This window comes from Agelaius tricolor, unplaced genomic scaffold (genome assembly GCF_023055355.1).
Source record: "Agelaius tricolor isolate 1412-34295 unplaced genomic scaffold, bAgeTri1.0.p SCAF_3, whole genome shotgun sequence".
Classification (NCBI taxonomy): Eukaryota; Metazoa; Chordata; class Aves; order Passeriformes; family Icteridae; genus Agelaius; species Agelaius tricolor.
The window spans coordinates 4,552,356-4,578,249 of record NW_027269263.1 but is presented as its reverse complement, the minus strand read 5'-3'; the positions used below and the strand labels follow the sequence as shown (position 1 = coordinate 4,578,249).

Genomic DNA, 25,894 nt, shown 5'->3' with positions numbered 1-25,894 from the left:
TATAAGCCATCTGGCAAAACAAGGATTTTATTTTCTCCCCCTGCTCCCTCTTGCACTCTGGAATGAAGCAGATTTTGTTGTCTGTGTTCAGCTACCCTATGTAAAAGAAGAATGAGCATGTTTAAAACCTGCACCTAAGCTTTGACTCCTGGAACTGCCTCATCCAAACTTAGATTTTCCAGCTGGTAAGTCAATCTTATCCATGGAAATGTGCTTACTGTTCTCTTGGGAATTTGCTTTATGCTCTTGCCTTCTCCCTTCCCCCTTCTCAAGCCAAATTTCTTTCCTGGAAGGGAAAAAAATCCATGGACTAGATTGAGCTTCAGCTGAATAGGGTGTCTCATTTCAGATATACTTTCTGCAGCTACTCAAATGAGCAAAACATAAGTGACAGCTGAGTTGTCTGTTTGTCATGGGTCAAGGGCAGTCCAGCTCAGCAGTTTCCCTTTCCTCTTCCCCAAGTTTTGTTTGGAAGCAGTAGTGATTTGCCATTTCATGTAGTCATCCTCTTGTCATAAAGACCAGATGGAAATACATCAGTTGTTTCATGTATAAATATTCAATCCAACAGCTGTGAGTTTATCAGGAGTCACTGGGATCACAAGTTGGTGACCAAATTGTTTGTTTAGAGGGCTGTGAGCATTACTCTAACTTGAAATAAACTTGTCCCATGAAAATGTTAGAAATAGCCCAAGGCTCAATTAAAGAAGAAAGAATGAAGGTGAACCATTTAAATGCTAAATCCTTTTTTTTTTTTCAGATGAAGTTACTTTTTCTAGAGTATTACTGATATCTTCCTAGGCTGATGAAAATGTTTCATGCAGTGATCCTGCATTCTACTGACACAATTTCTAAAGTAGCTAAAGGATTGCTCTGAATTCTAAGTCTCCTTTCCTTCTGTAGTTTTACTAGGTAAGAACATTTATCCAGAATATCAGCCCCGGTCTTTTGGCCGGTTGATAATCCTCAGTCTGTGCTTCAATATGGATTTCTGGCAAAAAAAGCTGAGGTACCGGTGTGATTCTGGCTAGCAATGAATGGAGTGTAATGAAAGTTGTAATAAATCTACTTGACACAGATTATTAAGGGGGTTAACTTGATTTTGCAGGTTGCAGAGGGTTTTTTGTGCAAATAAGGCTATTTGTTCCAATAATATTGAGAAAGGGAGGGGTGGGGAAGTTTGCCAATGGCCATTGGCTATTTGGTTACAAAATGTCATGTGTTCCATGGGCTGCTGAGCATAATGTGAAACAAAGTGCCATAAAAAAAAATGTTGAGTGCTAAGTCCATGGCTGAAAAAGCACTTTAATGGGAGAATAGGCATAGTCATTAACTTAAAATAGCTTCTCTACAGAAAACTATTGTAAAGGAAGATTGTACTTCTTGACTAATGAAGACTGCACAGGACTGAAACTGAATTAGAAAGGAAACAAAAATTTGCAGTAACTACAGACTGTTGAAAACCGTAAACAAACGGATAAAATGACCATGATTTAGTGAAACCACCTGTTTGTCAAACCTTGAGAGGAATTGTGCCTGTTGCTCTGAAAGGCTTCTTGTTCAGGGGGGTAGCTAAGACATTTTTCATGTCTATGCTTTTACACAACAGAACAATAAATGCAATTGACCACACTGCTAGTTCCTAGTCTCTGCAGGGCTTCAAGAAATAACCCCTTGAAACAACCCACCAAAAAAAAAAAAAAAAAAAGAAAATAAAATGCTAAAACACTGTCTGGTTGAGTTGCTGCATAGATGTCACTTTTGCTTCCCAGTACATTGTGTTTCAGAAATGGTTTCCAGCTTGAATTCATTAATCCAGAAGCCCCTGCAGCCACTCTAAAACAAGTGATTGCAGCTCTACAGATTTGGGGAGGCTAGTGGGAATTAGGGGGGCTGAAGCTGTGCTGGAGTCTTTTAATGTGGATTTTGTGGCCTTTGAAGTGGAACACTCCTCTTGTGTTTGAATCCATACAATTGGCCTGGATTCCAGGAACAGAAAGCATGCACCTTGTAAAAAGTGTGGGCTTTTTCCTCAAAATCATGAGGGACTTCAGTTTTCCCTGTTCTCTGACTCTCTATTAAATAACTTGTATGGGATAGTTCATATTCTGATAAATGGTGGTGTTTTTTCAGCTGTCTATTGGCATGTGATCTCTTGCTTTGGTGGCAGCAAGCTAGGAAGTCTTTTATCTGGGCCTCATGTGAGTGGTTATTTTGTAGTTTCGTGTCAGGTTTAGAGTTTGAGAATCTGGGAGTCATCAGTGTGTGCTCTCAAAAGCAGCAAGTACAGCAGTTGGCCTGGCTGTGTTCTGTGGGGTTTGAGCAGTCTGTCACACACACTGGGATAGCAAAATATCTTGAGCCTTGAATGATGACTTGTGTCAAGCAGAGATCAAGGGTCGCGGTGCTGTGCACTTTGGCACATCCTGGGACACATTCATCAAAGATAAGAGGGGTTGAGTGTCTTATTGGGGAAACAGAGCTGAATTAATTTCCCTTTTTATCAGTTTAGTTTCACTTTATGGTAGGCATCTGTGGCTGTTGCATTGTTAGGGTTTTAGTTCTTCCTGAATGGTGGTAGTACAGAGATTGCCTGTGTCCAGCCACATGCCCCACATCAGCCCAGAGTATCCAATGGGACCATGACTGGTGATGGTGTAACTTGGAGACTCCAAATAATCAAACTTTGGTGTTGGTGGTGGGTTTTTATTTGGTTGTTTTTTTTTAATCCTTTTCCTATTGAAAGCCTTGTAATGAGTTTTGTTTTCTTCTGTGATCCTAGCGATTCCTGCTATAGCATCTATGGGAAAAAAAGTTTGATTGGATGAGGAATCTTGGTTATCTGCTTTGTAACTCTGTTTCTAATTCAGTGTCTGACTAAGGATATTGTGTAAGTTAACTATAGGGAACTGTCTGATTATTCCATGACAAGTATGCCAGTTTCCCTGAAAAAAAGGGATGCAGAGTAAACTTAAGAAGGCTTCCCAGTAGAGAGGCACTGCAGCCACTTTCCATAGTTATTACAGATTTGGGACAACATTAGGCTGTTATCCCTTATAGGTTGTGGACACGAAGTGTGGTTTTCTATGATTCTGAGGCTTGAGGAGATATGTGTTGTCAAGTTTCCCACCTTGCTGTTTCCTCATGTTCTCCTGAGCAGTGAACTTATCTTTCTGGATCACTTGTGGATCCAGTTTTGATGTTGCAGCTGTGGAGCTTTGGATAGAAAACACCTTCTGGAGGTCCTAAAGTGTACTTTAAACGCCGCATGTGAAGTTCTGTGCTTTCGAGTGTTGGGCTTAAAAAAGACAAACTAAGTGCATCAATAGTTTGCTGTTTTCACTTAGAAAAGGACCTGCAAGTGGAGCAATAGTTGCTGTTAGGTCTTTTCAGTAAAAGCATTAGAGGGATGTGCTCTCATTCTCAGTGACTGGAAATCCAAGCATTGGATGCAGTGAGATGAAGCTGCCAAAAGGAAGTTTTCTGGGGACTTCCTTGGGTGAAGTGATATGAGGAGACACCTTGCTTACTTTTGCAGCCCCTCTGTGTGTTGCTGTCAGAAATGCTGCTACAACAATTTAATATTTGAATGCTCAGTCTGAGACTTTGTGACGGCATCTAAAATGTTGGTTAAAATTATTGATAAGCTCCATATGACTGAATTTCTTTGCATTACCACCCATCAGTTGGCATGATGTGTCAGTTGGTACTCACTTTACTTCTTCTGAAAGTATGAAAATTACCATTTGTCTTTCATGTTCATTCTGCAGTTTAGCTCTGTAATGGTCTGTAGCTTTACAAGCTGTCTTTGGGAGAAATGTGTTGGTAATGCTCTATATTTACACAGTGGTCATCTGCTTTTAAATTCTTTATTGGTACACATGGGACTTATGCATTAGGCAGCACCACTTCAGATTGAGTCCTGTCACAAGAGCCTTTTCTCAGTTGCCAGCTGGTGTGTGCCTTCACTACCTGGGCTGCAAATTTTCAAGCCAAGTGTCTGTCTTGAGCTTAATTGTTTAAGAAGCTTCAGCCAAGCTATTACAGGTGCTTCAGAGAAAAATGCTTGCTTTATTGCATCCACTGGCATCTTAGCTTTTTGTATTTGAGAGCTGTGAAGCAAGTATCTAAAAGCAGTGTTGAGACAGGTGTGTTGTCTCTATGTTGAGGAGGTACTTCCAAGTAGAGTTTTCAGATCAAAAAACTTTGGAAGAAGTGACATTTTCTAGATTAGATTTACTTTATTAAAAATAAACTGTCTTTTTTTACACTCTGAAGACTTGATCCATGTTCTAACCTGTGAATAATGCGTCACCATCTGTATGATGCTGTATGAAGCAGTTTGTTGAACTTACTCAATGTGTTGGCTTTGTTTCACAAATATATAATTACCTTTTGTACAGGATGTGGCAGTCAACCCCTCAGGATGGGAAATGCAGGGTACAAAGCTGTACAATGTAATTCAGTTTACTTCTTTGTGTTGCAACTGTTTAAGCTAGGAAATTTTAATGTCCTCAGAAATGGCTTGCTTCATCATGTTGTAAGTTTCTCTGGAGAAATAGGAATTGAAGTTTTCAAGCAGAAAGTCTTTTGTGGAACAGCAGCCTCTTTATTTGTACAAGCAGCAGACTGTGCAGCTGTTAATCTCAGTAGTCAGATATGGAGAAGCAGCTTTGGTACCAATATGTTGTAATTTCTCTTAAGGAAGTATCTGTAAAAATACACTGCTCAAATTACTTTAGCTGTAGTCAATTCAGATCTTGAAAGATGAATTTTGTATTGATTTAAAAGCAAATGCCCTAATCAAAATGTCTGCTTTTCCATGAGCTGTGAGGGGAAAAATGGTATAGAAAGAATGGAATATATAACCTAGATTTTTACCAGATTTTGTAAAAATCCTTTTTTTATTCTTTTTTGTCTAATGTATTCTAAAATGTAGACGTTTCTTTATTTATAGTTTGTTCTTTTAAATACCTTTTGGATTTTTCACATCAAACTGGACTCTTGATGTTCAGGGTTTAAGTAAAACAGCTACCAGCAAACAGTGTTGTTACACAGATGGCTGAATTAGAGAATTGTTTGTGGTGGGTTATTATTTTTTTCCCTTTTTTATGCTAGAAGTCATGATTGTACAGAAGGAGAGGAGGATAAAGTCCAAAGAAATGTATATAAATGAAACAACTGCAAAAAATCTATTAATAATCTGAACATAGCTATAATGAGAGTAGTACTTGACTGCTTTTAGTTTTGTTTTAGTGTTTAGTGTCTAAAACATTGGATGGGAATTCCTTTTTAATTAGCTCAGAGCCTGGTCTGTGCTTTGTCTAATGTTGTTTGCCTTTCCTGGGAAGTGAAAACTTGAAATTGTGTTCTGGAAGGAAGGAGTGGCAGGAGGGCATAATAGGAAAAGGCAGTTATCCCGTGGGTTGCTTGAATATTGTTATCTTGAATTTTAAAAATTAAATCCTGGGTATAACTCTGATAATTTGGTATGAAGCTACAATCTCTTCTGTGGTCTTAAGATTTCACTGAGTTCTTACAAAACCATTCCATTCCACTGCCTGTCATGGAAAAGCATCCTGTTTCCACAAGCCTGATGATTGCCAGTGGATCTCTTGTGAAATCCTTATTTAGGCACAAGCATACTGAAGTCGTTGAGATAAGAAGAGTTCATAGTGGCATGTATTTCAGTTTCCACCTCACATACTCACATGTGTGACTAATTCTGAAATGCAGTCATTTGCACTGAGTCAGCAGTTCAGGATGGTGAATGTGCTCAAGCTATCTCAGTTTGGGCTGTATTGAGCATTCGTTTGCTCTGCAGACAGAGCCAAACCAAATGGCTGTGGGAAACTTCAGCAAAAGGTGCCTGGAGTATGGACCAGGTCTCTCTGAGTGTGTGTGCTTTGAAATAGGAAATTCCAAGATCTGTGTGATCCAGTGTGTGTTGGAGGCAGAGGAGAGATGAAAATAGCATCAAAACCCTGTCAGCCTCTGTAGCCAGAGTGCTCAGGGCAAGAGCAGGCAAGGGTGGGGGGGAACTGCAGTTCTTAGCAGTGCAGTCTGGATTTTATTACTTGCAAAGTGAAATCACAAGGGGGAATGTCTGCTTCTGATGGACAGATATGTTGCAACTCATTCTGAAGATGCCTGTTCATAAATTTTTCAGCCTGCTAACAGCTTTGAAGATAGGCCTGTAACTCTGAGACTGTGATTCATCTATCCAGCTCCTGCTTGTTGGTTTTGTCCTTCTTTCACAATTCTATTGAAGATGGTGCTGTTAATTATAAATTTTGAGTTTTAACACTTGCTGCTCTGTACTGCAGTATTATTTGCTGTCTACTGAAGCCTCTTTCCAGTAATTCTGAGGTGCTGCAACTACAGGTTCTTCCATTTGGCCCTCATTTTTACTAAACAATTGGCCAACAAGGATTAAAAAGTCCTTGTCTTCCCTCTGTTTCCTTTGAAATAATTCAGTTTCAGGGGCCCAGACTAAGAAACAAGATATAAACAAAACCCCCTGTGCTAATAGCAAGAACATTATCTTAGAAATGTTCTTAAGTTTTGAGGATTTTAAAACTGCTTAATGACACTTGCACCTTTCAAGCCCCTATGAGAAGAGGTTTTAGAATTGAGCTCTCAAGAGATTTTCACAGAGCTGTCCCCCCTCCAAAGTACTGAGATCTGTGTTTGGATCACAGCTATTCTGTGGAAGAATCTTTTTATATTGGTAGGGTCTTCAGGAGGAAACAATTACAAAGCTACCTGATAGTCTTTAAAAGGAATTGGTGAGGTTTTCATCAATATCTCTAATAATAAGCATTCAAGCATTGGAATTTTTTTTGGAAAGTTTGATTTGGCACTAGGATTGGTTTTGAGTTAGTTGGAGAAAATGCTGGAGTAGTAACAGAACTGCAAAAGAATTATTTCTCAGGTGCTCCCAGTCTGCTCCTTATGTGGACTTGTCCTGCCTCTGTTCACATCCTGTTTGTTGGTAGTTGGACAGGAGGCTCTTATTCTGAAAATGAATATGGCTGCTCTGTGAGACATCTGTTCAGAGATCTGTGTCCTGTCTCTGCTGTGAAAAAGGGGGCTTGTGTGGCCTTTGTTATCTCCAGACTGGGGGCTGACTCTTTCTAGCAAGAGCAGGCCTGTGTACTTGTTAAAGTACTATTTAGTGGATTTCAGGCTAAAACCAGATCCAAGTGTCTATTATCTTTATGATACTGTCTTTAGCTTAATTAAAATGGTTTTACTGGGATGTTGTGTGGCAGGGCAAGGAATTTAAATTAAACAGAAGTACGGAATATCTTCAATCCGCTTACCCACTCTTATCCCCACAGAAATGTAGTTGTTGCCAGTGAAAGAAGGGATGCAGTACCAGAACAGTTCTTCTCACAAACTGCTTTCCTTTAATTCCAGCTTCCATAGCTTTTTGTGTGTGCATACTGGCTGAACACATTAAGTGTGTCTCAGACAGAGCCATTTTACTAAAAACATTTTCAGATACCTTTTTGGCTAAGGGAACTTGTTCAATGTTAAACATGATCACTAGTTGGTAGTTTTTGTATATGATGTACAGAATATTAGCTATTTCACTGTATGGATACATTGTTTGAATATTTTGACTGTTTTTTGGTGGTTTTTTGGATAAAGCACTTCAGTTCACAATTAAACTGAATTTTGAACTGCATGTAGAATTCTTCAGTAGGACAAAGTAGGAGGTAAATTGAAAAGAAGCCTGTTTACAGGTTGAGATGACCCATTTAAGGCAGGCCCCTTGAACCATGGCATGCACAGGCATTATAGTTTGTCTTCAAGAAATTCCTTCCAGTGTTCCTGTTCAAACAATTGAAATGAAGTGGCACCAGACCAAGGACAGACAGTATGTGACTAAAGCACAATGTAATGAGAAACAGACTTTTTGGATAAGCTGTAGCATTTTGAATAGCTGATTCATAGATAACGTGTTGAGTATCTGAGGCCTTCTAGGTCATGGTTGGTCTTCTGGCAGTGTGGGATATTCCCAGTAGTATTCTTTGGAAAAAATGCTTGGATTAATGGAGGATAGCCTTGCGAGTGGGAGTATTGTGTATGTAGTTCCCAAATTCAAAGGGAAAAGAAGTCTTCAACTTCATCTAGTTCATCTTAAACTTCATCTAGTGCTTTTTCCTCGCTGTGTGTTTTATTTCCCTTTTGGGATTACTCTCCTGGTACTTTGATCTCACCTGTTTGACAGCACTGAATTTGAGTTGCCAACGGCCTTTCTTGCTGGTCAATCCAACACTTCAAGGGTTTGTGTGGATTTGGGTTTTTCCCTTTCATCCTGTGTAAAAAGAGTACTTCTGCTCAAGTTGTGCATGTTATTACTTTGATTTAGAATACAGCAGAACCCTGGCTGTTTTTATGTATTGTATCCTGTATTTCATTAGATAATAGGAGCTGAGTAGTCCCTTCAACTGCATTTCAATTACACCTTGTGTTCTCTTATATTTTAATGTTTTTTAAAATCATTCAGGATTGAATTGCAGAGCCAGTTAAGCTTCTGGATGCAGAGTATGCTTCATCATGCCAGTTTGCTTAGTTGTTCATCCTACCACTGTTCACTGTTAAAAATTTGAGTGTTGTCTCTCTCCTGACTCAACTCTACCCAAATTCCTTGCTCTGTGAAAGATAATATGCATATTTTTAAATTTACATATTGGTAAATTAAAATATTAGTGGTTCATTTGGTACTGTCTGAAGTATTTGTGACTCTATGAGTAACTTTTTAGATGCAGATCATGTGTGGTGTTAGCCAAGAAAGATGTACACGGTTTGCTGGTGGAACAAGTGTCTCTGATGTATATGGCATTATTGTGGAAGTCTATAGTAAACATGCAAGTGATGCAAGAAACTGATTTCATAAGTCAGCCTTTTGGGTAAGCATGGAAGAATTATTAATGCTTCCCTTTATGAGAACCCTGAGGTGAAGATGGGCATTCTGTAGATCACAGGGAACTTACACCAGGTATGCTTAAAAATTTTTGAAAGTGCTTCCCCAGTGTGTTTTAGGACTTTGATGTTTGTGAAATGCTAGTGCTAATACTGGTATTTATGGGAAGTATTTCTGAGTTCTCATCTAGAACACAAATTTTGGTCACCCCTTAAAACTCATTGTTTCTGGATCTCTTTAGTCTTTCCCTACAGGAGATCCCTTTTTGATTTCTTCTGTTTTGCAAGAACATGCAGAACACCTGGCAATTATTTGTGTTTTTTCATGGATCCCTGAAGGATCTCTGAATGAGAGATCTGTCTCTGAATGAGCGATGTCTGGCATGGAGTTCTCTGGTGATTGTTGTAAGGATTTTCTCTTGGCTGCCAGTACTTGGCCTACACTTCATATGTCATCCTGTCATAACTGATAGTAATCCACAGTTTTGAAAATTAAATGAAGTACTTTTTTTGGATGTGTTTGCAGGAAAAGGAGGGAAGCTGGGAAGAGTAACTGTTGTAGGGTAACCAGGCTGCAAACACTGTGTGTATACCAGTGTTAAAGCCAATGTGTACTGTAGGCTGATGTGAGTTTGTTTTACAACTGGAGGAGTGTGGGGGCAGGGAAGGCTGATCTGATACTTTTCTCTAGGCTTTGCTGAGATTTTTTGCAAGGGAGCTGCTCAGAGGCACAAGAACATTCCTAGTTCTTCTGAACCCTTAGGGTGCTCATTATTAGGGAATCCTTGCAGTCATCTTGAGACTTGTGTGTTTTCCAGCCAGCATATTGATGCAACTTTCCAGCATGCTGAAAAGTGGCTATAGCTACCTTCTCCTGTTTGCCATTAGCTTTGTGAAGAATATGAGATGAAGAATTGTAATATGTGTTTGATTTTTCTAAATTGAAGCAGTTCAAGGTTTACCCTAATGTTCTAGACATGCAGCTGCTCATAAAAGGACTCTGAGCCATGCAGAAATACATAAAACAAAAAACTACAATTGCATTTCTAATGCGTTGAATTAATAAATCTGTGAGGTCACCAGAATGAGCTGTGGAGAAGGCTTTCTTTACTGAAGTATTGCCACCCCTAAGTGGAGAACTGGATTTTCATAGTAAAATAAAACTGAGGTGACTGGATGTACTTTACTTCTCACTGATAAAACCATCAGTTCAGTGCAAAATGTGAACTGACATGCACTTTGAAACTTCTAATGAGGCATCTGAGCCAAGTGACATGATGGTCCAGCTGGTTAATAGCTCATCAAGGATTCAGTTCAGCCAACACTTCAATTCTCTAATAAGCTGTATGTAATAAACATAAGCCTTGTTGAGAGCTGCTAGCAGAAAGCAAACTTATCCATTTATCTTCCATGGATCAAATAACAATTTAAAATTGAAAATAAACAGATGAGCTCTCTGTTCTTTTACTGATTATTTTTGTATAGCCCAGCATTTTGATTACTGTCCCTTAATGTTCAGCCTCTCAGGATGGATTAATTCAATAAATCTTTTAACCATCTTTTTTTTTTCCCCCCTCAAGACTTCTACGTAAGGAAACACAAATGCTGCCTAGAGCAACCCTAGAATAGAAATGACTGAAGCCTAAACAGTTGCTTGCCATTCTTAGTCCAGATTCTTGAGGACCTGGAACATTCCAGAAGAGGTCATGTCTAAGCTTTAGGTTTCATATCTACTGTTCAAATTTTTTTGCTTTCTGATTTTGTGGAGAGCAAAGGAAAATAAGTAATTGATTTGTTAAAGTAAGAGTATGTATTTAATGTACTCTGATTAGATGATGTGCAGCTCAGTCACTGTTCTCTTTGGAAGGGGTCTTTGGCTCAGGTCTGAGTTCAGCCAACTTGTTTTGCTTAAGGATGATGCTGCCGATGTGAGAGACTGGGGAGAGGAGCAGTACAGATGTGTTCAGTGTGTATATTCACACATAACACAGCTCTGGAGAGCAAGCATCCAAAAGAGACTTCATTTCTACAAATTATGAATGCTTCTTAAAATTTTAGGAGTAACCTAAAAATCTACACTGGCTGAATTTTTGGAAGCTGTGTGTTTGCACCTCTGTCTCTGGTGAGCACTGGCCATGACCCTTCCATCTAGTACTGCAAATGGTATCCAAGTGCATTATCCCAGCAGTGTGGTCACCTTTGGCATTGCTGAAAATAAAAATTCCCACACTGCTACTGTAACAAAAGATAAACTTTGTTATTGGGAACTGTACTCTCAAGACTCTGGTGACCTTATATAAAGAAGAAACATTCTCATCTACTGTTAGTGTTTTTCTGCTGTTGTGGTTGTGATGGAGATTGTATTTGCAACGATGCCAGAACTTGGTGCAAGCAAGCAGAGACATCGGTTCTGATACCTTTTCTCTTCCCAAGAGACTCTTGCTGAGGATGTCTCTTCAAGCATAGGTTAAAAGTCCATGACATTACTGCCACCAGGTGTCTTAGATGCTGCTACTGCTACTGGTGGCAGAGGGGCTACTGCAAATGTAAAAGCAGGAAAGTGAGCACAGAGGATGAGAATTCTTGGTGTTCTGCCCCCTTGGCCTGTGGTGGTGAGTCACAGCTTCATCAAAACGGAGACAATCACAGGATAAAATGGGGAGTGGTGCTGGAATCTTTTGGTCACATATGTGGGCTGTAGTTTGCAGATATTTCCCCTTCAGTGTTGAGACAAAGATGAAGTACAAATTCCTTCAGGATATGTATAATTGCCCTAGACTGAATGGTGACTGATGATGACTTCTGTCCTCCTTTTGTTTGATCATTTAGAGTTTCATTTCCCTCCTTTCCCTCCTCCTACCATCAGTTATCTGTCAGGTTATGTATGATTTGTTTCTTAATTTCTAACATTTGAGCAGCAAGAGTAAAGTTATGTACATTTGCTATATCATTTAACTGCAACAATTCTAAAGGAAAGGACAAGAAGCACTTGTAATTTTTGTGTTTTTAACAAATTACTTCATCTTCCAATGAATTTTCTATTTAGTTACTATTCCAGTGCATTGAAATGCCAGAAATTAAAACACAGAAGAGAATTATCGAATCAATTACTCATTTTCCTTTGCCTTCCACATAACGAGTGATGAAAAATTTAGAAGGCAGGTGCTTTTCACCAAGAAACTGACAAGCAATGGGAATAATCCCTCAGTGTCTCACTTAGGTTGACTACTTGTGTACTTTGCTGAAACTTAAAGCATTTTTATACCTTGTATAAAAAGAAACCTACAGCAAATATTTACCCTTAATCAGGAACCTTAAAATGTTAACTGTTGCAAGCCTATTCTTTTCTGTTGTGCTAGATACATATTTTATACTTCAGTGTTATCTATCTTCAGGTTATTTGCATGCTTCATGAAGATTGTCTGTAGCTTATATAAAATTGATTCTTCTTGTGGAGACTTGCCAAGGAGCAAGGTGAAATGATTCTTTCAATAAGCATTAATTTGGTCTTGCATAGTATTTTGCTACCTGTCAGAAGCTTTGTCTTCTATCTTTAAACTAAGGGGAGCAGGAAGGTGACTGGGAAGTTCTGTGCCTCTCACCAAGAGAAGAGCAGTGAGGTGCTGGAGCATGTCATGAAGAGCAGCAAAGCTGGCAGTGGGTTCAGAGCACAAGCCTTATGAGGAGTGGCTGGGGTGTTTTTTAGCCTGGATATGTACTTTTGGAACAGCAGCTGCTCAGCTCTGTTTAACCAGTTTTTTTTGTGTTCAGTGGTTTGTAGGCAGTAGAGTGATGGAAGGATCTGTGCAGATCTTTGATCAATTTTTTTTTTTGTCTGTTGCTGTGCAGGGATGTATTTTGAACAGTCTTTTTCCCTTCCCTTTTATCTCTCTACCTAGTCTTTAATGCTGGAAAGTATTAAGTGGTTTATGTGTTGATGCAGAAAAGTGGATGCAGTGCTTGTGCACTGAGACTTCCATTTCTAGGCACCAACTGTGTAATGCTGGGTGATTTTTAAGCTCAGTGGACTCTTTGTTGATATTTTGTTAATCTAGCTCAATGGTTACTGTGCTCTTTTTTCCTCTTAACTGCTAGATTTTTTCAGGATGAGAACACTGCAGCCCACAAAGCCTCAGTTCCATTAACAGTGCTGAATATCAGAACACAGTCTTGCTAGCTTCTCCTCTGATGACCCCTCATTAACCTTGCTTAAAGGCTTGCAAAGCCTTTCTCATATGCTGCAGAAATGCACACAGAAGAACATTTGTCTGTTCTGTATGCTACTTCTTCCTCCAAATAATAGGCTGGGAGCTGCAGTGTCTTCACTCAGATTTTCAGACATTTGAATGCCTGACAAAATGCTGCTCAGTGTAACCCCAGCAGAGATAGCTAATTCACCTTGCTTGTGATTCAGACTATCTATAATTCAACAGCACTTTGAAGTCTCTCGTGGCTGTACATTTACAGATCACATCACTTGAAGACAGTTCATTGCTACTAATTTTTCTACTGCATGTCTGGATGAAAACTGCATACTGTTGCTGTAGTCTAGTTAACCCTCCCTGCAAATCAACCCACTAACTGTCCCTGCCCCACAGCTGTGTATCATTTCTGGATCTAGTGGTATGATATGCAGAAAACTAGTAAAACCTGTCTATAGTATATGAAGTGTCCAGTCTTTCTGTTTCCTCTTTACTGCTTATCTTCCTAATATTGTGGAAGATGGGAGAGCTCTAAATTGTGTAGCAGCTCATTCACTGAATTTTTGTTTGTGGTTTTTTTTTTTTAAACCAAAACCCAAACAGTTTAAAGTTGACCTATATTGCTTATGAGTCTGCTTATTTGTAGATGGAGATCATGGGAAGTTTTCTGAGTCTGGTTTATTCTGCTGTGCATGAAGGTTCCCCAGCACTTCAGCGATGTGAGTTGTCCTTGATGTTAAGGAGGTGAAAATCACCTTGGAGCATGTATAGCAGGAGTTGGCAGGTGTAGTTCCTTTCATGTTGAGTATTTCTCTTGGTGGCCACTTGCTTGGTATCCTGTAGTGTGTGTTTGAGGGCGAGGTGCACTGTGCCACCAGTGCAAAGCTGTGTCTGTTTGATGCCACCTGAATTGTCCCAGACTTCAGCTCAGGCCTTTTGGTGTCAGTCAGTAAAAATTCAGTACAAATAGTGGGAGCCTTGCTTGAGCTTGGGCTGGCTGAAGAGACTCAAGGGATGTGAGCAGAGTTCAGTGCCTTGATGAGGAGGCTCCTGGCTGCCTCTGCTGTCTGGACTGGGCCCTGTGAGTGCTCTGGGCACTGGGATGTGTTCTGCAGATGTGGGATTTCTTGTCCTGATGTGAACAGGACAGAACTCAGAAGGACTGTGGACAGATAGAAAGGAAAACACATGGGAAATTACTTCATAGGCTCAGTGACTGTGTGAATCTCCCAGTTGAAATTTAAGATTAATTTAGGTGCCAGAAATGTTTTTTTTTTTTCTATATTGAGGATGCTGAGTAGATAGTAAGTCTTGGCTGAAACAAACCACCACAGGATTATAGGCATTTTTTGCTTATGAGCTTTGTTTGTTGTGGCTTGGTACAATAGCTAATCTTAGGGGGGGAAAGGAGTTGTTTTGGGTTGGTTTGTTTTTTATTTATATAAGGCATGTAGGTACAGGGGTAGAAAGAGGGTAGTAACAATGCTGCATGTAATTCATGGTGCTGTACATTGAGGAAATTAGTGGAAGAGTAAACCTGTACCTGCTTTATCACGAATGCCCAGGATCCCTGTTTTACATTGAAAAATGTAAACACCTCTGATAGCTCTTTCCTGACCAAAACAAATCTGATGGGAAGGACATGGATAAGTGGAAACAGCCAAGAAAAAGCTTGTTGAATTCTCTGAGCTGAACAATCGTTTCATTTGCTGCTCGTCTCCTTTCAGGCCCCTGGCACTGCAGAACCACAAATCACGTGCTGGGACGCCTTGCTGTGTGTCCTGGCTTGTCAAAACAATTTAATGTAGGTGGAAAGGAATGAATGAAATGAACAGAGTAGGCTTGATGCATCTGTTTCAGTTTGTTCAAAGGGCAGCCTAGTGATTGGGATGTGACACTTAGGTCCTCCAGGGAAGCTATCAGTTTAGGAAGAACAATGCTGTCTATTTTATAAGGTAGTTAAATCCATTTTAGAAAGCAAGCTCTGCTATAGTTTGACAGCTTTGTATATTTTTAAAAATATTTGGGCTATATCTGCTCAGCGTGTGCCAGCTGAGCTACTACAAGAATGTGATTTGCTAACTTCTAGATTTAGGAGTTTGTCTTGTCTGCCTAAGGTTGCTTATGGTAACAAAAGACTGAGAAAGGAGAGACTATGTCCATTTTTAAATTTTATTAGTGGGAATTCCAAAATGACTTGGTCCTTGAAGGATAGGATATCAAGCTGTATATTACTAACTGTTCTTAAAGTGCTGGCTTCTTTATGAAATTGTTTAAGTTTCCTAGGCTTATGGAAAACTACTTGTGAGTCTTTCTACTTTGTTTAGTTTTTGGCTGTTTGATTTTAAAAAAAAAATTAAAATCAACAAAAACATTAAAATTGCCTAACTGATCTTGTACTTGTGAAACTGGAATGTTAATTTGTGAAACCTATGTTTCTGCTTTCAAATGAAAACAACATATATGTGTGGAAATGATCCATCTATGTACATATTAAGACCATGCATTATAGGAAAAAGGCTGCAGGGGATAAATCTGCTTGCCTGATTCACACTTACAATAATTTAGGCAAAAGGAGGGCATATTTTGGGTGATAGGCCACAGATTTCATTACGTCTTTAGAAGTGGAGATACAGCTGAGGGTGCTTCAGTTGTGCAGGCTCCTGCTCGGAGGCCACGATGGATTCTGAGTACTGCCCCCAGGAGCTGCCTTGCTGGGAAAACACATCTGGGCTTGTGTCTTTTGGAATATGCAGTTATAACTGAGGATGGTGGAAACTGTTCCCTTCCCAAAAAAAATGCTAAACACTCTTTTTAATTCTCACTAAGTCATGATGGTTCTTTCTCTGTGCCACAGCTATGCTCTCCAGCTACTTTCTGGATTCCATGTGATGCCAAGATACTCTCATTCCCCTGCTTTTCCTGAGCTATTTATACCTAGCATGGCTGGTAACAGCTCAGTCTCCCAAATTACATACAGAGCTCTATTTTACTTGCTTATTTCAATATTTTAGTAGCTGCAGCTGCTTAAGTTGCATTTTTTGTACAAGAACAAGCATGAGGTGAAGTTGTCACTTTTGCCCATACTAATAGCTCAAAGGATGCCAACATACATTTGGGATAGGCTCTATTTTAGTCTGTGTCTATGCAGCCTGGGAGATCTCGCTGTCTAATATTTTTAATTACTCAGGTTTTGAAAATGGACTTGTCATTTTAAATTGTATGTTGGCCTGCAGGACAACTGTTTGCAAGTTGCATTAGAATGTAATTTGTACAGCTAAAACCAGTCATTGTGTGTACAGGCTTTGTTGGCATAATTGTACAGGAGACTCAGTATTTTCCTGAATGTTTGGGTTGTGGGTTCTTTTCAAGTATATTGGCAGTCTTCTGTAACCTAGCATTAGTGTTCCTTTAGGAGAAGAATATAAAAACCTGTTACAGATGAGGGTGTGGGCTGTGTGTCCAAGGAAATGAGGGTAGTAAAAGGTAGTATGCACTGCTGGGCTTAGGGAACAAGTGGCCTCTCTGTCTCTTTCTTCCAGCTCTGTTTAATGTTCCCTTTTGCTGCTGCAGTTATGTACTGAAGGGTGCAGGGTTTCCTTGGTTGCAAAAACATAGCTGTGTTCCTGGGTGAAGGTTTTTGGCCTGTGCTTTGTCCGAACTTGTCCCAGATCACTGGGGCACTGTGACTTTGAAAGCAGTGTTGTTTTACTTAGTCTATTGCATGGTCTTGGTGAGTTTTTAATGCCAGCACTGAAGTGTTGAGTGTCTGTGCTGGACGTCACAGCTGTGTTTGCAGGAACATGATGCTGCCATGGATGTGACCAGAGAGAGAAGTGAGTCCCAATGTGAGTGCGTGCCTCTTAGGAGTCGGTTCAGTGATAAGGGTGATTAGCACTTGTTAGTTTCTATTTGGGGACAGTAGTACAGGGGCAGGGAAAACTGAATAAAGCCCTGAAGGGAGATTGGGTTACGTGGGTTAAAATGAGACTGAAATGAAATAGCCTTGACTTGATGTCAGTGTAGGTCTAAAACTGGTTAACAGTTTGTGGTAGATAACTTGTTAGTATGCACACAATAAAGGAAATGTAATCCAAATGTCTATCAAAAATCTTGGGTTTGGACAAAAATGAATGCAGGTTTTCATATTGACTATTTAAAAGTGATAGAAAAATAATTATTGCAGCCTTTTTTGTATAATGACTTTATATAGTAGCTGAATTTACAGCCAAGTACAGTGGCTTAAAAAAGGGTTATGAGGGTCAAGAGCAGAGGCTGAGAATACTGCTTTATTTTCCTGTAAGAAAGATGATATTGTGATTGTGTTGTTTGAAGCACTGCTGCATGTGTGTATGGTCAGCTGTACCTCTTGCAGCTCACTGCTTTTCCGTCTCAGCGGTTTGAGGCAGTTTAAGATTGAGGTTTGGAACAGAACTTGTGCTACCTTGTTCATTATACTGAAAGGAAGGCTATTAGCTCAAATGAGAGTACTAATTACATATAAAAACTCCTGCAACACCTAAACAGACATGAATGCTCAGTTACTAGGGGAGTGTTTCTTCAAATGCTATATCAAAACTTGTGCAAATACGAATATGAAAGAATGGGGAGAGGTAGTAATGCTGATTTCTGCAGAGTTAAGTAGTTGTAGGACTGAATGGTTTTTGATGTCTGTAGATTAAATTAGTCATACATAAGGATTTTTCATTTTCGTAAGAATTGTAAAGGTGAGTGACATTCTAGACACCAGTAGGAAACTGATCCCTGAGGTGATTTCAAACCTGTTTTCAGACTTTTACCCAGGGAAATTGTATACTTGTGAAAATTGGAGCTTCATCTGAAAAAGAAGTTTGTCCATGCCTGAAGATACTCTGTGAACCTTTTAGAAAATGTTGATGGTCTTAGTGAATGTAGGATGGTTTAGATATTACATGGCTGAATTATATTGAGAAAACACATGACCTGTAAACAAAGGAAGAGGAATTACAGTCTGGAGCACAATGGGAGTATAAGTAAATCCTGTGTTTTTACTGCCTCCTTTTAATGGAAAAGACAATGTGAAATCAATGACTTAAAATTTTTACTCAGATCTGACAAATAGGTCTTCAGTTATTGCTAAATAACTTAGAAACAATGCTTCTGAAATTCTTGGCTATAAGTATAGCCTGAAATATTTTGGTTTTTTTAATGCAAAGTGCATATGGACCCGGTTTGTGCCAGTCAGTCAGTCTGACTGGTGTGAGCAGTGCAATGGTCATGCCTTGGCAGACTGAGAACACTGCATGGCACAAAGAGATGTCTTTTTGAGATGTGCTGCTCATTCAGGTAATAGCTGCTCCAAGTCTTGGTGATAGCTGACAGCCAGCTGCAACACAACAGTCCAGGAATGCTGTTTTGTGTTCTGCCTCTGGCCAAAAGATTGCTTTCTGTCTCTACTGGGAGGTACAAGAGTAACTTTTTGGTTTTGTTGACATGAGATTTCAGGAAACTTGCTCAATCATGAGGTTCTGCATTTAATCAAAGAAAATCCAATTCATTCACTTGATGGTCTGCAGCTACAGGAGCATACTGTCTGTTAACAGAGGTTTGATGCTTAACCCCCTCTATGGATGGCTAATCCCATCTCTTAACCTGTGGTCTGAACAGATATCTAGGAATAATGAAAAGTTATTGTAATGTACAACATGAGAGGGACATGCTTTAAATGGTCTGATTTCATTCTCAAACACTGAAGTGTTCAGGACATTATATCCCCTTTCCACCCTAAGTCAGGCAACAGCTAAATTTATTAAGAGTAGTAAAGCAGGAGAAAGCAGAAAGAGGAGTTAGTCTGCAGACATGCAGTTCTTAACCCTGAGAGCAATAGAATTATACAGAGCAACATATTATAAAAAGACTAATAGAATGTGTTCAAAACAGAATATTTAAAGGTAATTGCAAACCAAATGGCATTTAAAACGTGATTCTCGTGTGTACCTAACTGTGTTCAAGTTGCTGCCTCTCAATAAGAAAATGAAGCAAAACTTTCTGATGCACCTTTTCTTTTTCATTAGGATCGGAAGCTGTCCAAGTCAGAGCGACAAAGATTTAAAGAGGAAGCTGGGATGCTGAAAGGGCTTCAGCATCCCAATATTGTCAGGTTCTATGATTCCTGGGAGTCTACAGTCAAAGGAAAAAAGTGTATTGTTCTTGTGACGGAACTCATGACATCTGGAACATTAAAAACGTAAGTAAATTAAGATAAGTCACAGAGTGTCATTAGCACAGCACTAGAGCACTAGAAGTAGGTGATATTTAGATGAAAACTGAGCCCTTCTGCTGAGGGATAACCTACCATAGGAACATTCTTGTGTAAGAGGAGCATTACTAGTGTACATCTTTTGAGTTAGCAAGCTTGTCACTTCTTACTTGTGATGTCCCAGTAAGCACATTCACAAGACTTTTGGATTTTAAGAGTTCAGGAAGGCAATACTTAGTTTTCACTTCTCAGAATTTGTTTTTTTTTTCCTCCAGCTGCTTTCCATTATGGATGAGCTAGTTCATAAAGTTCAAAGCTCAAATTAATTCACCTCTTTGAGGAGGTTTTGGCTGTTACCACAATACAAATAACATGTAAAAAGAAAAAAATTCACCACCTATTGTTTTATCTGAAACTTGCTGAAACTTCAGATAAAAATCCTGCAGTTTGGACCTGTGAGACAGCCGAGTGCACCTCGTGGTGTGCTGAAGGCTGAGTTAAAAGCAGAGTGCTGGGGCTGCAGCTGCTGCGAGGGCCTCTAGTGGTGCGTGGGGCTCTCAGGGCTCTGCTCTCTGCCCCTCTGGGAGCATGTCCTGAGCTCCAGCCACCATCCCTCTGCTGGGAGTAAAGCTGCCAGCTCTGCAATAAAGGGGTTCTGCTCCTCTATGGGAGCATGTCCCGAGCTCCAGCCACCATCCCTCTGCTGGGAGTAAAGCTGCCAGCTCTGCAATAAAGGGGTTCTGCTCCTCTATGGGAGCATGTCCCGAGCTCCAGCCACCATCCCTCTGCTGGGAGTAAAGCTGCCAGCTCTGCAATAAAGGGGTTCTGCTCCTCTATGGGAGCATGTCCTGAGCTCCAGCCACCATCCCTCTGCTGGGAGTGAAGCTGCCAGCTCTGCAATAAAGGGGCTCTGCATCCCTCACTTTGTTCAGTGCCCATTTTACTCTTGGAGAGGCATTCACGCCCTACATATGTAAGCAGGCTGCAGGAGCTGGAAACAGTTTGCCTTTGGCTGAAATAGCCTGTGAATGTCTTGTGTTTTTTACCATGCTTATTGATAGCTACAAATGGACATTCTTAAGAAGAAAAATGGCTCTCTGGGAGTCTGGGCTGCAGTTACAGGGAAGTGTTTGTCTCTTGAAATAGTACTGGATGGCTAAGGATACGACAACATTCTTTAGGTGTATGTTCAGTGGAGACATTTCTCAGGTTGCTGAAGGTATTTCAGGTAAAATAACAGATCTGCTGCTTAATGTGCTGTTTTCAGACAAGTAATAAGTTAATGGTTTTGCACCTCTGTACTGATGCCTTTAAATAAAATTTACTTACTTTTCTGCTGAATGTGTAGTGCTAAATTTATTTTTTTTTCTTCCCTTTTTTGCTCCTTTATCCCTCTCGCAGATTTTAATATTTGGATTGGCTTACATGGTGTCATATGCAAGATGATGAAGTAATAATAGACAATTATAATGTAGGGTGTTGGTAGGAAGAAATACCCCAGATTTTCTGGCTGTGGGATTATTTTGTATCTTGAATTAAGAAAATATTTTTATTTGATCCAGAGAAAAGTAATAGGCTCTTTAATTGAAAATCCTTTAAAATTTAGAGGTCTTGCTAGGGTTTTTCTCTACTCTTGTATAGCTGGTGTTTTAACTGGGATTTAATTTTTCTAGTCCGCTTTGCTTGAGACTTGACAGGTGAGCTGTATGGGAGATTTCAGGTGTGCCTTAGTTAAGTACTTCATGTGCTTGTGGCATTTTCCTAGATTTACACTGCACACTTGTGTTCGCATATATTTGACTATTACTTCCATATCTTCTTTCAATATGTTTACTTACCTGCATTTGATAAAAGTGATACCTTTCTTCTTTTGGTACTTGGGGTATAGACATTCTTGTCACTTGATGTAAAAAAGTGAATGGAATACAAGTGTGATGGTATCTAGAAGGAAATTTTCTCATGTTTTGTTTTAGTAAGGATTCCCATGGCTCCTTGAGCTCTGTGTAATTGTAATTACAGAAACTTAGACTGGAAACCTCCCGAGGTCTCTTCAAGCCCAAGTTCTTCTATGATAGTAGGAAAAGTGAAAACATACTGGCTAGTAGGCTTGTCTATTTTTGTTTATTTGTATGTGCTTCCATTTTTAAAGTGTTTTCTGCGTGAAGTGACATGTGACTTAATTCAGGTTAATCTTATGGAACAGTGGCAGCCACACTGCACAATGTTGGGTGATGGTTGGGTCCAGGTCCTTTAACAGTGAAAAGCTGGCAGTGGACTAGCATATTTGTAACCAAGAATGTAATTAGGGATTCCAGATGCTGAACTGAAGTGCCCCTACCATGTGATCTTTGGAACAGGCTCAAGAGCAATGAATGAGGGTTGTGTCAATAGCAGGATTTCAAGTGGTAGCTGATGCGATTCAGAACCTCCCTTCAGTTTGTCTCCTTCCTTGGCTTGGCTTTTTCCCTGTCTTCCTTTACATTCTGACACCTGATTTCTTCTGGAACTGACCCAATTGCTTTTACAGATTTATTTTCACAGCAGGATCATTGCTAGCAACTTGATTTTCCAGATCTTGTTTTGAATTGGAGAAATTAAAGTAAAAGGGATGAATACACTGCATTTCTGTGTTGGAGCTGATTGAAGTGATTTCTTCAGGACTGTATCTCCTAGTTAAGTGAATCTGCAGAAGAGACTGACCACTACCATGGAATAATTGAACACAACTTGCTTTTAGTTTTAAGATTGCAGTGGCTAGACTCCATGCTGGTCACAGAATTTACTGGCAGTTTATGTGTAGTGTGAAACTGATCTTTATCGGAGACTCTGACCGAACAAGAATATAAAGTCCTTGCTCTACAGAGCATGCTAGGTCCTTTCTCTACATGCAGTCTGGCCTGTACTTTTTCAGAAGGAACAAAACAGCTCTTCACCCAAATAGAGGTTGAGAGAAAACCCTGCTGGAAAGCACTTGAAAACTGTCAGAGGTTATTCACCTTGTGGCATCTCTAATCTGCTGAAGTTAAGTAACAGAATAAGATGTTAGTCTTAGGTCATGCTCATTGAAAAATATTTTTGGTATGAAATTTGACTCTTCCTACGTGGGGTTTCGAGGAGTGGCAAAGATAGAACAGTTAAGGTTGGATTGCATTTTACCTGCAAAAGGAATACAGACTTATGTATGAACTCTTCCACCTCAGTTATTTGACAGAGCCTTTTTAAAGATTTCTCTACCCTGTCTCCATCTGTCCATAGCTGGATTTCAGGTAATCAAACCCTGTCCTGCACCAGGGAGGGGATCTCTAAGAATTTCTAATTATCTTGCTAACTCCTCAGGTAAATTTGAAGCAGATGTAAAAGGTAATGTGGAAACCTTGAAGAGAGTGCTTGACTACTCTTGTAAACGAGGGACTAATGATTTCAGAGCTCTTGCAGGTTTCCACAGCTCTGTACTTTGTTGGTTATTAACATTTTGGATCTAGTGACCCACCTTCCCACCCAGTTATAATTAATCAAGGTAGAGGTTGTAAGTGTTTGAGAAGTTAAATAGGTAAAGAACTGTAATTAATGAGCCTTGAATTATTTGTCATTGAATTAGGGCCTTGAAATTCATTAATCCAGCTGTCTAATTACTGTAGAATGATTTTCTATGCAGAGGTGTTATCAGCTATGTACACCAAGCTTTCACATCTTTGTTTCATCATTATAGTCTGCTGGCTAGAAGAAAGGGGATAAGTTTTGTAGAGGGGAATCATCTTTAGCTCCTCAGAAGGAATTAAATGCTCAGGTAGATTCTAAAATAGAAGTTTAAGTTGATACATGTCTTTAATTACTGCTTCTTTGCTTCCAAACAGCAAATGGTATAGTTTAATCTACTGTTTGTTAGCAGAATCTGTTTAACCTCTTGTTACTTTTTTCATTAGGTATTTGAAAAGATTCAAAGTGATGAAAATCAAAGTACTACGAAGCTGGTGCCGTCAGATACTGAAAGGCTTACAATTTCTGCACACACGTACTCCTCCCATCATTCATAGAGACTTAAAATGTGACAACATCTTCATTACTGGCCCCACTGGATCAGTCAAGATTGGAGACCTTGGTCTGGCAACCCTGAAACGAGCTTCTTTTGCCAAAAGTGTGATAGGTAAGCCTCTCCTGTTTTGGAGGCTGCTGAGCCAGTCTACCTCTTTGGAGACTTGAGTGTTTTAAGAACTTTGCTAAAAAACATACTTACAAAGGTACATGGTCAAAGCCTGAAAATATGTAGGCTTTGTCTCTTGCTTGCTGAGGTCATTCTGTGTTCCTAATGCCAAGACATGTTGAAATTTTGGTTGTGCTTTTGTTATTTATATATTTATAACATTAGCTGATTCAGAATGTAGACTTCTTGTCCTGCCCAACAATCTAGTGCAACATTGTTGATAAAACCACTCTTCACCACATAAAAATCTTACCTTTGATGTGATGCTGCTTCAAGAAATGTACAAATACATTTTGGTGACGAAACAACATTTTGATATTTAGTGTAGCATTAGTTCATACAGGCGAATGTTTTTTCCTTGTCACCAGGGGTTTATGTAACTGAGGAATACCAAAGAAAGACATTATTATATTTAAATAATAACACAGGCTGTGGTGTAACACCTTACTCAGGGAGTCTGTAGAATGTGGATTTGTGTGAGTTAGGAGGGTGCACTGGGAAATAGTGCTTTATTCTGGCTCTGTCCCTGTGTATCCATTCATAACTCTTTCAGAAATTGGTTTGGTGGAACTAGTATAATCTTGTGAATTCTTGAAAGAATTGGTTTTATCAGCTTTGTTTTTATAGTTGGGTCAGTAGACTGCAGGGAATAAAGTTTCTTTCACTCTCAGTATTTAGAGCTTGCTAAAATTCAGCATTACTCAACAGTCCTGTGCCAGATTCCTAGCTGGGATCAGTGGCATATACCTGTAAATTTTCTTGCAAGCTGTCACTGAAATATTTCCTGCTTCTTAACCAGGTCAAAATATTAATAGGGAAGAAAAGAATGGTGTTAAAAACCATAATTTCTTAAGCATATTTGTGATATCTTCAAATTTATCACTGGAAAATTACCATCTGTTACATGGTTATTTGTTAATGATTAGCCTTTGGATAAATGACTGCAATTACATTTTTTTTGGTTTAGCCTGGTGAAAACAAGCAATGGGCTGTAGAATGATCTGTAAATTGTCTGGAATCTGGTGTCTGCAGGAAATAATTCTGTGTTTAAATTTACAAAAAGCAAACTTGCATCTCTGGCTTGAAGTAAATCTGATCATACAATGCAGTCCCTTTGTTTGCAGAGGGGATCTGTGATGCTTCACTGGGCAATAATTTTCTGCACACTATTTAAATGGGACTTGTTGAATCTCACGCTCTATGCCTGTAACTCAATCTCTCTGTATTTCTGAGTATTTTTGACTGTAGGATGTCCCTCACTAATGCCTGTATCTGCAGTAGGCCTATAAATATACTGCAGGTGGGAAGGTAAGTATATGAAGAAAAGGGCTCTGGTGAGTGGCCTTTGCAGAAAATTACCTCTTATCCTCTTTTCACGGAGATTTTTATTTGTAACAGCAGAGCTTTTCATTGCAAGGCCTTACCTGAACCATTCTACTTGAGCAAGTAGATGGAGAGCACCAGGTCAGAGACTAGCTATGGGCTCTTACCAGTACTACTTCTTTTGCAGCAGAGGGCAGTCAGGTAATTTATGAAACAAGGTTTAATGTGCCTCTTTTCTTACAGGGAGAAAAGGTAAGTGCCTTAACTCTCCTTAGTATTTGGTTTGCAGCCTATGGCTAGTCTACAGTTTTTCCCTCTTCTTATCCCCTCCCCTCCTGTTTGATTTCAGGCTAATCCAGTCTGTTCTGATATTTGTATCAACTAACATACCTAAACAGGGAATTGCATCATTCTCACGTGCCATTGTTATTCCATAAAGGCCTTGCAATGGAAGACTCACAAAGTACATTGGTGCAACAGAGTCACTAAGGGTTTCCTCCCTCTTCTTTTTGCCTCCACTTTCTCTTGTCTCACAGGTTTGCCCAGCTTGTCCCTGCGGTGAGTAACGCCAGCAGCCTCTGCTCGCTTTGAGACATTTAGAGTCTGAATCGTTCTTTTAATTTAAGGTACCCCAGAGTTCATGGCCCCCGAGATGTATGAGGAGAAATATGATGAGTCCGTTGATGTTTATGCTTTTGGGATGTGTATGCTAGAGATGGCCACTTCTGAATATCCTTATTCCGAGTGCCAAAATGCCGCGCAGATCTACCGGCGAGTGACCAGTGTAAGTCCCTCCTCACTGCTGGGCCTAAAGCTGCTGCTGTTAGCAGCAAAGAACTACAGCTGGGTAGCACCAGTGCTGCGTGGGGAAAAAAAGCCTGAAAAGAGGTTATTTTGGGATGAGTGCGAAGTTACAGGGTGGTTGAACTCACTGAACATCTGTCAGAAGCTTGGACAATATGTCAATGGAAATAAAATCTTGTTTCTACCAGGGTA

At 39.7% G+C, this 25,894-nt stretch overlaps 1 protein-coding gene across 14 annotated transcripts in view; it reads left to right on the top strand.

The window, feature by feature from the left end:
• WNK1 (WNK lysine deficient protein kinase 1) overlaps nucleotides 1–25,894 on the top strand; it is a 98,802-nt gene that overhangs the window by 13,436 nt on the left and 59,472 nt on the right. For all 14 annotated transcript variants that reach the window (XM_071422228.1, XM_071422227.1, XM_071422225.1 and 11 more), the window contains exons 2-4: nucleotides 19,190–19,362; nucleotides 23,298–23,518; nucleotides 25,525–25,682. In XM_071422228.1, coding sequence (XP_071278329.1) covers nucleotides 19,190–19,362; nucleotides 23,298–23,518; nucleotides 25,525–25,682 — 552 coding nt within the window. The remainder of the gene's footprint in view (nucleotides 1–19,189; nucleotides 19,363–23,297; nucleotides 23,519–25,524; nucleotides 25,683–25,894) is intronic.